This window comes from Lonchura striata, chromosome 11, assembly GCF_050655825.1.
Source record: "Lonchura striata isolate lonStrDom1 chromosome 11, ASM5065582v1, whole genome shotgun sequence".
Lineage (NCBI taxonomy): Eukaryota > Metazoa > Chordata > Aves > Passeriformes > Estrildidae > Lonchura > Lonchura striata.
In genome coordinates, this window is record NC_140713.1 from 5,919,505 (window position 1) to 5,931,909 (window position 12,405).

The 12,405-nt window shown below is 48.9% G+C and overlaps 1 protein-coding gene across 1 annotated transcript in view; it reads left to right on the forward strand.

The window, feature by feature from the left end:
- WTIP (WT1 interacting protein) overlaps nucleotides 1-12,405 on the forward strand; it is an 85,492-nt gene that overhangs the window by 23,255 nt on the left and 49,832 nt on the right. Inside the window, exon 2 of the mRNA XM_021536706.4 lies at nucleotides 6,945-7,046. Within this exon, the coding sequence (XP_021392381.3) occupies nucleotides 6,945-7,046 (102 nt within the window). The remainder of the gene's footprint in view (nucleotides 1-6,944; nucleotides 7,047-12,405) is intronic.

The following is a 12,405-nucleotide window of genomic DNA, read 5'->3' on the forward strand; positions in this document are numbered from 1 at the left end:
CTGAATCCCTGGTACATTTGCAAGGTATCTGGCAGGTAGCAGATGAAAGCCCTGCAGTGAGAGCTGCAGAGGCACCAGGCTTGAGCCCTGCAGATAGTGTCAGTAATTTCATGCTTCAGAGCAGTAATTTCACATTCTGTATGAAGCAATAAGCATTTGCTGTGCTGGCTGTGGGCTTTTTCTGTGTGGCAGGGTGCTCTGCTTCAGCAGCAACAAAAGCCTTCCAGTCTGCAGCAGCTGCTCCTCGGGGCTGCCAGTGGCTCCCAGGGTCTGTCCCCCGTGCAGTGCTGGCCTGGGCTGCTTCCATTCACCAGCACACACTGCCCTGGCCTCAGAGCTGCTGAAACAGGGGGTCAGGGAGGCTGGCATTTGTGAATTGTTTCTGTGGCCACTTGCCCATCACCTCACCCTGCACGTGAGACGCCAGGAGGGTTAAGCACAGAGCAGACCAGGCAGCATGGATGGCTGCTTTCAGAGCCAGCAGGAACGGGCTGAGCCTGCTGGCAGTGCTGATCTCTCAGGCAGGTACAGCTTGGCTCTGAGCAGCACTGTCACTCCTGGAACGGGTCCCAGTCCCTTTGTGGCCATGACCTCTCCCAGCAGCTTTGTCCCTCGCAAGCCTTGTTAAGCAACAGGCAGAGTGGAGGTAATGAAAGTTTTTGCAAAATCTAGAACTTTGTTTCTGCAGAACTTCCAGCGAATGTGAACTTTACTGCATTTGTAACCAAGCATAAATTATCTCAAATTTTGATTTTTCTGAGTAAATTTCTGCACATGCATCCCTCCTGTATACTAATTGAGTGAAGCCTCCTGCAGCAGGCAGGCACAGAAGTGATGGAGATCATTTTAAATCAGCAGATGCATATCTCAAGGGCCTAAATAGTTTATTATTTATTCCTTGAGGATGAAAGTAAGGTTGGGGGCAATCTCAAAAAGGTTTAACAGTGACAAGAAGTTTCACAGTCCACAGGCTCCTTCTTGCCTTGCTTTGCTTAAGCTGTGAGTTTTGTTAGGTGTTGTGACCCGTGTTCCTCTAGTGTAGTGTACTCCAGCACAGTCACTGCAGGGAGCACGTGGGGACTTCCAGGCTGGAGTTGGGGTTGTGCTGCTGGATGGGGTCAGCTCCTCATGGCTCCTGGGTTTGGGGTGCCAGGTGTGGATGGGCTGGGGCTTGGAAGGAGAACCTAAAACATTTACTTGAGCATTTCTCACTTTTCTTAGCCTGTCATTTCCAACCTTAATTCGAGTTGTGGTGTCTCCTGCTCTTCCTGGGGCAGAGGCAGTGCTGGTAGCTTAGCCAGGCAGTCCCTCCATCATTGCTAGCACAGGACATTGCTGCTGAGAGTGCCCAGGTTGTATTTATTTATAACTTGTATGCACCAGATTTCATGTTAGATACTGAATCCCTGGTGCATTTGCAAGGTATCTGATGAAAGCCCTGCAGTGAGAGCTGCCCATGGTGGCGAGGCTGGGCAGGTTCCCTGGGCTGCCTCCCTCGCTCTGCCTGGCTCTGCCCCATGCAGGTGCCTCGTGTCTTCTCCCTGTGCCTGCCTGGGGGTGATGTGGGTGTTGGAAGATCCCTCCTCCTGTGGTTGTTAGAAGGAAAGGAGCATTTTTCTCCCCTGAAGTCACCTCTTGGATCCAAGGTGCCGCAGCCCAGGACGTGCCCAGGAGCTCAGCAGGTACTGCAGTGGCACAGCTGCCTGGGCTCAGGGCAGCTCTGGGGCTCTGCTGTGTACCTGGCTTCTTAGCAGGGCACATTTTACAGGTAGTAGCAGCACCTGTGAGATCACAGCATCTCCCCTGGCCAGGAGCACCTGCAGGTGTCTGACACAGCCCCTCCACAGCCCTCTGCTCTTGTAGCTCTTGCTGCAGTTTGGCTTCTTGTCTGGAGCTGAGGCTTCCCTCCTTGTTTATTCTCCCTGCTTGATGGCAGTGGGTGTCCATTTCCTTGCCCCTGTGCCATGGATAGGCTGCAAGTGTGGAGAATCTTGTGTGGGGCTTGTGTAGAGATGGTTTTCCTGTCTGAGAGAAGAAAGGGGGATTTTGCAGTGGCCCAGCTTGGTGTTCATCCACCCTTTTCCCAGAACTGCAGAGGCAGGGAAGGAGTCATCTGTGCCACGTGTTTGTTGTTAATTTTAGCTTTACCATAACTCTTGATGACAGGGCTTGGTTGTTTCCTACTGTAGGCAGCATGTAGCAGTTATCCTGGAGGTATGGTGTGGCTGCAAGACAGTGAAGCTGCAGCTCATCCCTGGGCCATGGTGCTCAGTCTGTGGATTCTCCCTGCCCACACAGCTGCTGCCTGCTGGAGTTGAGGGGCCACATGGTACCATTTTTCTTGCTTTCGTGCTAAATCTTTTTTTTTTTTTTACATAAGGATGGCAATCAGGCACAGGCTGAATTCCACCTGTGTCTGAGGCCAAAGCTTGGCCCGAAGGTGGTTAAATATCTGCCATTGATATGCGTGGCATTTATCAGGTTTTTTTTTCCTAATTCTGGCTGCCTGGTGAAGTCTGTATAAAGTAGCAGCCTGTACTGGCACGGCCAAAAGAGCATTATCAGATCTGATGTACAGGTCCCAAACTGAACTTCATGTGCTAGCACAGGGAGCTCTTAAAAGTACCAGCAGGCTGAAAAATAGATTGTTCCCGATACCTTTGTAATTATAACGCATTGCATTTGATCTCAGGTCTGGAGCAAAGTCACTGAACACATCAGAAAGTTCCTGTCTGATCTGCTGCTGCTGCTGTGAGCTCCCCAGGAGCTGTGCCTCTGATGCTGTGCTGCCATGCAGCACTGGAGGCTTGCCTGGCTTGTGATGTTCTCACTGATGTGCTCAAGCTCAGTCAAGTGGACTGGTTAAAGATGTGGGGAGCACTGGCCATGGGCTGGAGTCCAGCAGGGAGTCTCTGGGAGCTCCTTCTCTTTCCTGTACCATTTCTGTTGATGGTCCTTTGCTGGGCTCCAGGGAGTGTTCCTTCAGTCTCACTCTGTTTGGTTAAACGCTCTGTTTGGTGTGAACGTATCTCCACCCCAGCCAAGGCCTCTGTGGCACTGTGCTCCAGCCTCCATGGCAGCTTTCAGTAAATGCAACATCTTGTAATGTATTTTTCTGGGTAGAGACACCAGATCTGTAGGAGAGCTGATGACCTGGGTAGAAATGTAGCAGCTGATGTGTTAAAGATCTAGGGTACAGCTGACTGCTCGGAATTGAGCTGTCAGGAGGGGCAAGGAATTATATAAAGGCAGAAGTTGTTCTGAAGTCATGTCAAGGGAAGTGTCAGAAACGAGACACGATTGCTCTGCTACAGAACATTCTTCATAGGTGGTTTAACAAGCCTTGGAATTAGATCTGGGGAAGGAGGGAAAAGTGATGTAGCTGTTAGGTCAGGGCTTCACAAGCCAGCAGTGTGCAGTCTGGGCTGTGACTGGTGGAAAAGCAGACCTGAGCAGCCATGTAATCAGGGCTTCTCCTAGGCAGTTATGAGCTCACACTAAACTCACACTGCAGCTGCATATATATTTTCCAAAATACACTTTTGGAATTTTACATATACTTTTTTAGTATGCTAATCATCGCTGTGGTCATTCCTTCCTGGAGTTAATGACTACTCTCTTGGAGAAAACAAGTTAACAAACTGACAGCTGCTCCTAACAGATCACTTGCTTGGAGAGGCCACTGCAAGTTTAGCATCCACAATAAATCCTTCTTTTGCTTCTGATGGTTCAGTGTAGCAATGTCACAGAAATGAGGTAATAACTTGCATTAATCAAAGCAGTTTGGACGGTAGTAGATTTGTGCACAAGAGCCCAGAGACAGAATTGCCAGAGTTACAGACTGTGGGTTCCTGCTCTACTTTGAAAGCCTTTAAGCATAGATGGGAAAACATAGTTCAGTAATCAATACCCATCTTTGATCAGTTAACTTTTAACTCATGGCAAATAGAAAATGTTTTCCATAACATTTGGTTACAAATAAATGAATAGACTTGGCAGCCTTGGATAAGGCAACAAATGTTCTGACATTCCCATTTCTTGAATCATGGCTGAGCTCACCCAAGGACTGGTATTTTCTTAACAAGTTTGCAATAAACTGATGGATCTGGATGGCAGTTAGTTTGTCTCACTAGGTTTAGCTGTTAAAGTTACAGTTTTTGCTTCCCCAAATAACTGAGATCAGGTTTAAGATTTTAAAAAATACTAATGGATATATTGGGTTTTGATATTTATAATTTGATTTGACAAATAGTCTCAAATAGCAACTTTGTGCCAGAATGTTGAGCTACCTGAGTGAAAAGCTAATCTCCCTTCATGACATGAAATGAGGGAGTTAAAGGTATAAACATCAATAAACCCTGTGATTTAAAGAACAGTCTTTCCATTTCAGTACTGGAATTTGTAGTACAGGCAGACTACTTTTTTAAAACTTGCCAGTATCCCAGTTAATGTGATCACAGTCCACAGCTCATGCTGATGGCTGTGTTGATGCTGCTCTGAACTGAAGCAGTTCCGTTTTAGAAAGGGTGTGTTGCACTGGGGGCTGGCATGGGCAGGTTTGGTGCTGGTGGCTCTGTGAGAACCTGCCAGAAGCTTCCCTGTGTCCAGCAGAGCCAATTCCAACCAGCTCCAGGACAGACCCACCCCTGGCCAAGGTTGGGCCCAGCACTGACAGTGGCAGCACCTCTGGGAACACTTGGGAAGGGGGAGGAAATCCCCCTGGAATTGCAGCTGGTGGGAGCAGGGAGAATTTGTGAGAGGAGCAGCTCTGCAAAGCCCCAGGGCAGGGCAGGAGGGGCAGGAGCTGCTCCAGGGGCTGGAGCTGAGGTTCCCCGGGCCTGGGAGCAGCCCAGGGAGAGGCAGCTGAGCCCCCCAGCCCTGGGCTCCAGGATGGATCAGGGATCCTTTCCCCCCAGCCCTGGGCTCCAGGATGGATCAGGGATCCTTTCCCCCCAGCCCTGGGCTCCAGGATGGATCAGGGATCCTTTCCCCCCAGCCCTGGGCTCCAGGATGGATCAGGGATCCTTTCCCCCCCAGCCCTGGGCTCCAGGATGGATCAGGGATCCTTTCCCCCCCAGCCCTGGGCTCCAGGATGGATCAGGGATCCTTTCCCCCCAGCCCTGGGCTCCAGGATGGATCAGGGATCCTTTTCCCCCCAGCCCCTGGAGGCCCCACACGGGAGCAGGGGGTGCCTGAAGGAGCTGTGACCCCAGGAACTCCAGCCTGGAGCAGCTCCTGGCAGGACCTGTGGCCCCGTGGAGAGAGGAGCCCAAGCTGGAACAGGTTTGCTGGCAGGAGCTGTGACCCCACAGGGGACCTGGGCTGGAGCAGCTCCTGAAGGACTGACTGCACCCATGGGAAGGACCAGGCTGGAGCAGCTCCTGAAGGACTGACTGCACCCATGGGAAGGACCAGGCTGGAGCAGCTCCTGAAGGACTGCAGCCTGTGGAAGCTCTCACACTGTAGAAGCTCATGGAAAAATGTCTCCCAAGACAAGAGAGGGACACCTGTTCATGATATGTTGATGTTCCCCCATAAAACTTGCATTTTTTATTTTGCATGTACTTACATAGAATGTGCGCAGCAGTGGAGAATTCTGGGAGATATAAGCCTGGTTTTGTAGTTCTGTAGTTCCTGAGTCCTTAGGTGTATTAACAGTTTTGTTGCTGCCAATGATTAATGCCAAGCTTGTGTGTGCACTTCTGGAAACAGAGCCTCAAACAACACAAGGAACAGAGCAGTTTGTTTAGAGTTGCAAAAAAAAATTCATTTTTATTTTCTACTGTAGTACTTTAGTATTTAAAAAATATCACCAGCCTTGTGTTGGTGGATTGTCCTGCTAGGATTGAATAGAGACCTGTGGACATCTCAGAGAAACTTAAAAATCAGCAGTCCCAATTGTGTGACAGGAGGACATGGATTCCCCCGAGTTTAAATTCTTCTTCATAGGGATACAAAACCAAAGTGACCCTTGAATTAATTCCCTTCCTTGGTTTGAATTTAGAGAGGTTACGCATAGGTAGAAATAAATGCACAGGCAAAAGACTCTCAAAAATAAAAACCAAAAAAACCCCAAAACTTTGACGAAATAGGTTTAAATACTCCCCAAAACCAAACCATCCCCCAAAAACCCCCTTTGTAGAGCTTACTGAAATCATGACCTCCCTGTGAGTTTGCCATGTGTAGAGCTGACCACTGACTTGCTGCCTCCTGGTGCTTTGGTTTCCTGAGGGCTCCATGGGAGTCACCCCTGGCATCCCCAGGAGCAGGCGTGGGCCCTGAAGGTGCATTTCTGAGCCCACTGAAGCACACCTGCCAGCCTGAATTTCTCCCTGAGACCAGCAGCAAGGCAGAGGCTTTGCTGTTCGGTGTGTAAGGTGCCAGGTTGTACATCTTCTGTTCATGGGGAATTAAACAATTCCTAGATGTGATTGACAGATCCATTTTCCCAGTGGCTTTCACTGCAGACAAACGTGCTTGATGTTGTGTTTGTGGAGAGAGCCAAGGAGAAATCTTTTGGGCTCGGACTGAGTTGTTGTTTTATCAGTGGTTGTTGAGTGTCATGTGGTGGAGCACTTTGTTGTGAAGGTCTCACTCAATTATTTCTTGGGCTGGCAGAGTCATTTGCAGAGAGTGTGTGGATTTCTCTGTCCTTTCTGGCTGCACCTGCATCCTCTGGGTTTGTGTCTGTAGCCAGCCTCAGTCTCCCTGCATTGAAACACCAGCAGAGGCTTGGCCCCCCTTAATTTTGGGTTGATTTCCATGCATTTGTTTCCCTGCAGCCGCCTGCTGCACTCTTGGGTACTTGAATCTATTCAGGGTGAGGAGCACATTGATTTAGGGTATCAATGGTGGGGGTATCCTGAGTGTTGTGAATCAATGGCCTGGAGCTGTTTTGAGGAGCTGTGGAGGATTTTAACTTTGATTCTCTTTCTGCTTTGTAGGTATTTGTATAAAATGTGGAAAAGGTGTGTATGGAGCGAGCCAAGCTTGCCAAGCAATGGGCAACCTCTATCATACCAACTGCTTCACGTGCTGCTCCTGTGGTAAGTCACATCTGCCATGCCCTTGTTCTGTGGCTTCCCTTAGCAGCCAGTGTGCTGAGACCTCATCCTGCCTGCTTCCCCAGGCACAATTCCCACGCAAGGCTCCAGCTTCAAAAGTTGTTTTTTATTTGCCATCTGTAAGTGCTCAATGATGTTTTCCTAAGCAGCAGCCCAGAAAAGTAGTGTTTGGTTGTTCGAAGGGCTGCATTTACAAAATGGCTTCAACCTGGCTGTTAGAAGCACTATATGCTTTAAATCACTTGTGTTTATGGAACTGTAATGTGCATGTATCATTTTTATGGAAAAAAAAAGGTAAAATTTGTTTGGCCAAAACCATATTTTTGTCACTTTCTATTTGCAAATGCAAGTCTAGTCAGGCGTGTATTTGTCATTTCTGTGTATGCACAGTACTCAAAAATTGTTCACTTATGGTTGAATATGACGAGAACAAATAGCAACTCTGTGTTGAAATGTCTTATGCAATTACAGGATTTTATTTTTGTGGGGAAAACTAGATGATAAATCAGTGTTTCCTCCATGCTGTTCTCACGACCTTTTTAGGTTTTCCTTTTAATCTGAAAGAAATGTTTTTGTGTGTGATTTGGGGAAGTCCTGACTTTACCAGGGGAAATGGAAAATTCAGGGCAGCATTTTCAGAAGTGTGCCTTAAATCAGGCATTGTGAACTTGAGTTGGAGATCTCCTCAGTGTCTTGTCTGTAACTGCTGAGAGCTCACAAATTCCCACCAAGCTCAAGGGAAGCATGAGAGCTCAATTTTCAGGAGTCAGGTGATTTTTCTTGTTTTATGTGCACATCTAGTGAGGTTCCTTATATATGAAAATATTTGCCTGGATATTGAAGATCTTGTTATGATACAGATACACAGCAAAAGATTTATTCTGAGCAGAATGTGCTGAACACAGATTGTTTCCAAAAAGGATTAATTAAGGATTAGAAAAAGAGTAAAATATTACTGGCATAGAACCAAATCAGTTGATAATCAGAAGAAGATTGTAAAGTTCACTTCTGAGAGGAGGTGTTGCCTTTTCTCCTGAGATTTGTACTGATAAATATTGGTTTAAAGAAACCTTCAACCTGAATGTAGAATTTAGGGACTTTTCTAAATTACTCTGGACCGTTACCAACTGCAGGGTTGAACTCATCTCAGACCCTCAGGGATTTGCTCAGGTCTGACAGTGAATTTGCTGTTTTACTGGCTCCCAAAGTGAACAGCATCCTGCTCAGCAAAGGATTACAAAACAGGATATCAGATAATGTCTATCCACAGCATTAACCTAACCTAACTGCATGGGTGAATTCCAGCTTCCTCTCTGGGGCAGAAGTTTTGTTTTCAAGTACTCAGGCTCCATGTTTGCTACCATGGGGTTCTGTATGCAGGTCACTGTTCCCTACAAAAATGTGTAAGGGACAAAAAGTGTATTTTAACATCAAAACAGAAACACAACTCAATTATTTAAACACATAACAAGCTTTTCTGACTGTTCTGGAGACTTGTGTGGCCAGTGCTCATCTACCATGGGGCAACTTGAGACATGTCCACTTGAAGCCTTGTTTGCCCCACCCTTCAGTGCCCTGGAATTTGGTGATTCAGGCAGCTTCCCGTGAGTCACCCCACGCACAGGGAGCTGCTCTAGGTTGTCTTCTGAGCCTCTCACTGTGCTGCTGTGGGCTGGAGAGCCCACCAGGACAGTTCACAGTGGGAAGGGCTTGGGTTTCCTTCTGCTTGCAGCCTCTGGTACAGCGTTTGGCACTGGAGAGGGGCTGTGTCCTGCTGGGGCTGCACTGCCCCAGGGCAGCTGAAACACCTGACCAAAGCTCAGCTCTAGGCTGAGTCCAGAGCAGAGCTCTTCTCTCAGCTCAGCTCTGAAACAGGATCAACATGAGCCAGCTGGGAGGAGGGTGTTGCATTAACTCTTTCATTTCTCACTGTATTCTGGGCTGCGCAACCCATGGAAAACCCAGAGTGCCAGACCCTGGGACCAGGGCATGCAGATCCTGTCTGTGGGAGCTGCATCCTTGACAATGGTGCTGAAAAGGCTTTGCAGGAGCTCATGAGCAAGCAGCCAAATGGAGACTTCTTACAGGACTGCAGTTTGTGACCAGGGAGTTCATTTTGTGACATTGCTGGGACCCATGTGAGAATCCTGAGCTGTAGGTTTGGTGCCCACCTTTAAATGGATGAGAGTAACCAGAGAGGGCCCAGAAGAACTTAAATAGATGATTAAAGGCTGGAGAAAAGCTAATCATGAGAGCTCAGTGTATTTTGGGTATCTGAAATTATGTGAGGGTCACGTGTCTGGAGCTTGTAAGTACATGAACCATAAAACAGCATTAGAAAGTGGTCTCATATGTACTAGAGACAAACACAAGAGAAATCTTTCCTGGAGGCTGAAATTACACACTTCAAATAGAAATCAAAGACAGTTTTTCTGCAATGAGGATGATTAACTGCAAGAGAAGTGGCAGATCCTCTATTCTTTATTGTTTTCAAATTGAGACCAAACGTCCCTTTGGAGAATGTTTTAAGTTGAGCCAAGCTTTCGGTAACTGGGTGATCATTAAGGATCTTTGTTAGATGAGGGGTCACAGCACACACTGGTGCTCCTTCTGAGCCTATGACAGGAGAGTAGAGAAGCCCATTGGTTCTCTCTGCCTAAACCAGTGTCTGTGCTGTAGTTCCTGTGTGTGTTTATGTGGTGGTTGGCCCTGGCTGGACACCAGGTGCTCACCAAAGCCACTCTATCCCTGCCCTCCTCAGCTGGATGGGGAGAGGAGAGATAAGGAGTAAGGAAAGGCATAAGGGATAAGGGCAGGAGAGCTCCCTCACCAGTTACTGACACAGCAAAACAAAAAATCTATTAACAACCAAATCAGAGTAGGATAATGGCAAATAAAAACTAAATCTTAAAACAGCTTCTCCTCACTCTTCTTTTTTCCTGGGTTTCATTTTACTCCCAGCTTTCTGCACCTCTCCCCCAAGTGGTGCAGGGGGATGGGGAATGGGGGCTGTGCTCAGCTCACCCCAGGTTGTCTCTGCTGCTCCTTCCTCCTCAGGGGAAGGGCTCCCCACATCTTCCAGTGCTCCAGTGTGGGGTCCTTCCCACAGGAGACAGTGAGCTCCTTGAGCTGCTCCATCCTGGTCCTTCCCATGGGTGCAGTCAGTCCTTCAGGAGCTGCTCCATCCTGGTCCTTCCCATGGGTGCAGTCAGTCCTTCAGGAGCTGCTCCATCCTGGTCCTTCCCATGGGTGCAGTCAGTCCTTCAGGAGCTGCTACAGCCCAGGTCCCCTGTGGGGTCACAGCTCCTGCCAGCAAACCTGTTCCAGCTTGGGCTCCTCTCTCCACGGGGCCACAGGTCCTGCCAGGAGCTGCTCCAGGCTGGAGTTCCTGGGGTCACAGCTCCTTCAGGCACCCCCTGCTCCCGTGTGGGGCCTCCAGGGGCTGGGGGGAAAAGGATCCCTGATCCATCCTGGAGCCCAGAGCTCAGGGGGAAAGGATCCCTGATCCATCCTGGAGCCCAGAGCTCAGGGGAAAAGGATCCCTGATCCATCCTGGAGCCCAGGCCTGCTGGGGGGGAAAGGATCCCTGATCCATCCTGGAGCCCAGGGCTGGAGGGAAAGGATCCCTGATCCATCCTGGAGCCCAGGGCTGGGGGGTGGAAAGGATCCCTGATCCATCCTGGAGCCCAGGGCTGGGGGGGAAAGGATCCCTGATCCATCCTGGAGCCCAGGGCTGGGGGGAAAGGATCCCTGATCCATCCTGGAGCCCAGGGCTGGGGGGAAAGGATCCCTGATCCATCCTGGAGCCCAGGGCTGGGGGGCTCAGCTGCCTCTCCCTGGGCTGCTCCCCGGGCTCGGGGAACCTCAGCTCCAGCACCTGGAGCAGCTCCTGCCCCTCCTGCCCTGCCCTGGGGCTTTGCAGAGCTGCTCCTCTCACAAATCCTCCCTGCTCCCACCAGCTGCAATTCCAGGGGGATTTCCTCCCCCTTCCCAAGTGTTCCCAGAGGTGCTGCCACTGTCAGTGCTGGGCCCAACCTTGGCCAGGGGTGGGTCTGTCCTGGAGCTGGTTGGAATTGGCTCTGCTGGACACAGGGGAAGCTTCTGGCAGCTTCTCACAGAGCCACCAGCACCAAAACCTGGCCATGCCAGCCCCCAGTGCAAATTAGAAATGTGAGAATTAAAACACAAGATCGCCTTTTTTCCCCTCAAATAAGAATGATCTGAGCTCACCTCCAGCAGTTTTCAGTTTTACTTTCAATAAAATGGTTGTAGAAAATAAAAGGCAATAACCAAAAAAAATACTTCTGCACCTGAAAATATCTGATTTAGATAAGAGCTTGATACTTAACCAGCTACAATTAAAATATAAATAAAATAATATTTCAAACCCTTGGGAAAAGTTGTGGTTTGGAGACCACTCAGGCTGAAATGTGATGATGAATGATGGGGCCTCCAAGGCCTCATTTCATCACTTGGCAGTGAGTGTTTTCAACTCAGCAAAGACAAGTGCAGTTGTGCAGAGAAGTGGAAATTCTGCCTGAGTCAGAGCCCTTTCTTAGGCACTTCTTTGAGTTTATCTTCAGTTTCAGTGCCAGGTGCCATCTGTCAGGGTGTCCTGGTTGAAGACAGCAGTGTGTGCCAGGAGCCCTCCTATGCCTTCCCAGGAGCTCCCAGTGCTCCTTTCCCACTCAGACTGATGCCTTGAGAGGCTGACCAGAACAGAGGCTGGATGAAGCTCAAGAATAAAGTAGGGATTTTTTAGAAGGCCTCAATGGATGCACCCTGGGCAGCACAAGAGCCCAGCCAGGGCTACACCCCTGGTGAACCCAAAATGGTCACAAAATGCACGACTGGTCACAGGGTCTCTCACTTTTTGCATATTGGAGTTCATTGTCCAATTACAGCTCCAGCCCATGAAGTCCCATCCTTCTTGATTTTCTCTCTTCAGCCCGTATTGTTTATTCTCTTGGCCTGAGATTGGGATCATCTATCCTTGGTCCCCAGCTAGAGAAGGAATTGTTTTGTCTCCCTGCTCTGTGCAGAGTTTACTATCCCCTAATATGAAGCTCACAGTTACAGGCTAAAGCAGTACAGAATCTGAAAAATATAAAAGCTAACAACTGAGGCTTCACCACCATTGGTTTATCACATCATTGCTGGGGGTGTTGTGTTGCTTGTAATTAAGAGGAAACCCAAAACCAGACTCTCAGCTGTGGGCACCTCTGTGGAGGCTCCAGCCTTTCCAATAGAGGTGTAAGGATGGAATGGGGGTTACAGGGGTCTCCTGCAGTGAGGGTGGTGTCCTCTTTGAGGACATGAATGTGGAAAGATGAGAAAGTGT